At 34.9% G+C, this 2,707-nt stretch overlaps 1 protein-coding gene across 1 annotated transcript; it reads right to left on the reverse strand.

Annotated features, from left to right (window-relative positions):
* Positions 1 to 331: 331 nt before the first annotated feature.
* Positions 332 to 2,261, reverse strand: LOC110603362 (protein GRAVITROPIC IN THE LIGHT 1). The gene has a single exon (XM_021741068.2). The coding sequence runs from the start codon at positions 2,076 to 2,078 to the stop codon at positions 675 to 677; it is 1,404 nt and encodes a 467-aa protein (XP_021596760.1). The 5' UTR covers positions 2,079 to 2,261; the 3' UTR covers positions 332 to 674.
* Between the last annotated feature and the right edge of the window lie 446 nt (positions 2,262 to 2,707).

A 2,707-nucleotide genomic window follows, 5' to 3' on the forward strand; every position in this document is an offset into this window, starting at 1 on the left:
ATTAAATATTAAAAAAAATTAAAATATATTTTTAATATAAGAAGACTACTTTATAGGATTTTTTAATATCTCAACTATATTTTTTTAGATTGAGAAATTATCTAATAATAAATTTTTTAATATCACATGAAAAAAAAAGAATAATTAATAAAATTTTAAAATTTTTTATTAAAGTTTAATATATTTTTGACAATTAAAGCATTAAATAATAAGATATTAAATATTTAATAAATTATGTTAGATTTTCTTATAAATAATAAATATTGATATATTTTAATAAATCGCATATCGATCTTTACTTTTCTAATCTTTGGAACATATAAACCCAAAAAACCGGAAAAGAGCACAATATTTTAACATAAAATTTATGCCTCAACAGCTTTTCCTTGTCTGTCATACTACAAAGCACCAGCTCCTGTCCCCACAGACCTGCCAATTTCACGTGTGGGTCCAGATGCCAGTGCTTCCATCAAAACCCACGCGCATCCACGTCTAACTAACTGCACCTCTCAAGTGAAAACTCAGACCTCGCTTACCCGCCCCACTTGAAAACCGCATTTAGTACACGACTCGTAAAGCGCGTGAACGTATAACTTCACTCTCTTCTAATATTATTTTATCATTATATATTACAAAATTATACATAGCAAAATTATAAGAAAAAAATCAACAGCTCACCGGTAAGCAACCGCCGGCGATAGATAAACCTGACTCTGTATCACAGTTTTACCGATCTTGAACCCAGGAACCACCGTGAAATCCACCCGGAGCTCAGCTTCAACACCGTCACTTTCGAGTAAAGATTCATGGGCTACACTCTCCATGTACACTTCAGAGAATCTTGAATTTTTGCTCACCTGAAAAATGCTAACATTTTCACCAAATGAAAAGGCCAGAAGGTTCAAAGACCATACTCGCCTAGCCATCTCAAGGAAAGCTGTAAAGAAAGCAGAATCCGGGAATCCACCGGAGTTCACTAGCTTCCTATGGTTCAAGTTCCCAAACAGAGAGCATTCCATTTTTGCATGGACAAGCTTGAGATACTTGGCCCTTGTGAATCTTGCAAAGGATGAAGTTGGATTTTGGTTCAGGTAATGTCTTGGGTTTACAGATTTTAGCTTCTTGAACTTGTTGAAGTAGTGTTCACCCCTGTGATGGTGATTCATGGGCGGTGGAGATTCATTTGGGAGCATAAAGTTTGGATAGTTGAAACCCTCGAACATCGTTTTGCTCACAAATGATTCAAACACAAAGCAACGATGGGGTGGCTTTGAAAAAATGGATTCAGGTTCGATTGCTTTTGCAGCAGCTTCAATATCCCATTCAGCAACTTCCATTTCACGAACCATCAACTTAACAAAACTCCTCATGGATCTCAAAGCAGAATGCAAGAATTGCACGAAATGGGTTGTGTTTAAAGTGGAGAACTGAACATTATCAAACATCGACAAAGGCCCACTTTCATTTAATATTTTCTCTAAAGACTTGTTAAACGCCATGGATTCGTCGAGCTGTTTCTTCAGAGAAGAAATTTCTGAATCTTTAACCTGAGTTTCCGCTTGAAGTTTCCTGATGGTGATCTCATAAGTCTTCATCAAGCTTTGTTGCTCTTGAATCTCAGCAAGCATAACAGTAACCTGTGATGAGAGATGATCAAGTTCATTCTTGAAAAAGCTTCGTTTAAGTTCTGAGAGTAGCTTGAGCTCTTGCACAACAGCCTGATCTGCAGCATGAATAGCATCACTACAGTAAGGAGTCTGAGCCAGTTGAAGCTCAGCATAAGCTGCTTTGATAGCAGTGATGCCTGCAAAAAGCTTGGCAGCTAACGCATCCAAAGCTGCCTTGCGCTTGGCTTTAGAATCATCCTTGTGCTTGTCGATGGAAGCATTATGGGATTTGTAGTAAATTGTGGGTGGATGATCATCTTGAAATTTGTTTTCTGGATTGAATAGACAAATCCCAATCCCATTATTGGAAGCAATTCTTGTTGCAGTCTTGAGGTTTATGACTTTTTGAAAAGTTCTTGCAATCTTGCTCTTGTTGCTGCTGGGGATTGATCTGCATTTGATAGTCTCCATTGAAGGAAGGATTTAAAGAGTGATCAGTGTGGTTTTGGTCATAAAGATTAAAATTAAAATTAAGTTTCAGTGATTTTGGTTAAGAAAGAAAGAGATTTTGGAAGATGGAAAGCGACTGTTGTCTGAAGAGAAAAAGCAATGACGAATTTTGACTAACAGATTGGAGCAGGAGACGGAGGTGGGCTAAAGAAGAGAAATTAATTAAAATAAATAAATAAATTATAAAAGCTGGATTTAAAGCGCGGGAAATAGAAAAAGAAGATCAGAATATTTTTATTTTCTTTTTTTTTTTTTTTAAATGATAGAGACGGTGGAATAAACAAAAGCTATAAATTAGTATATTTTAAAAAAATAAAATTAGTTAATTAATTTTATCATATTATATAAAATTAAATATAAAGATGTAAAATTGTGGACCCCACTGACAAATTGCGAAATAGGAGATGTTTGAATATTTCACTACATGATTAACAACTATCACGCATCAACGCCTACCCACCATTTTTTTTAATATAATTTTGTTGCCAACGGAATATTAGTATTGTGGTCTGTCGACCCATCTCGATAAATAGGAGAAACCATATAAAATAACTTTTACGAAATGATATATTCATTTCCTCAAATTTTCT

The sequence above is a fragment of the Manihot esculenta genome, chromosome 16 (assembly GCF_001659605.2).
Source record: "Manihot esculenta cultivar AM560-2 chromosome 16, M.esculenta_v8, whole genome shotgun sequence".
NCBI lineage: Eukaryota > Viridiplantae > Streptophyta > Magnoliopsida > Malpighiales > Euphorbiaceae > Manihot > Manihot esculenta.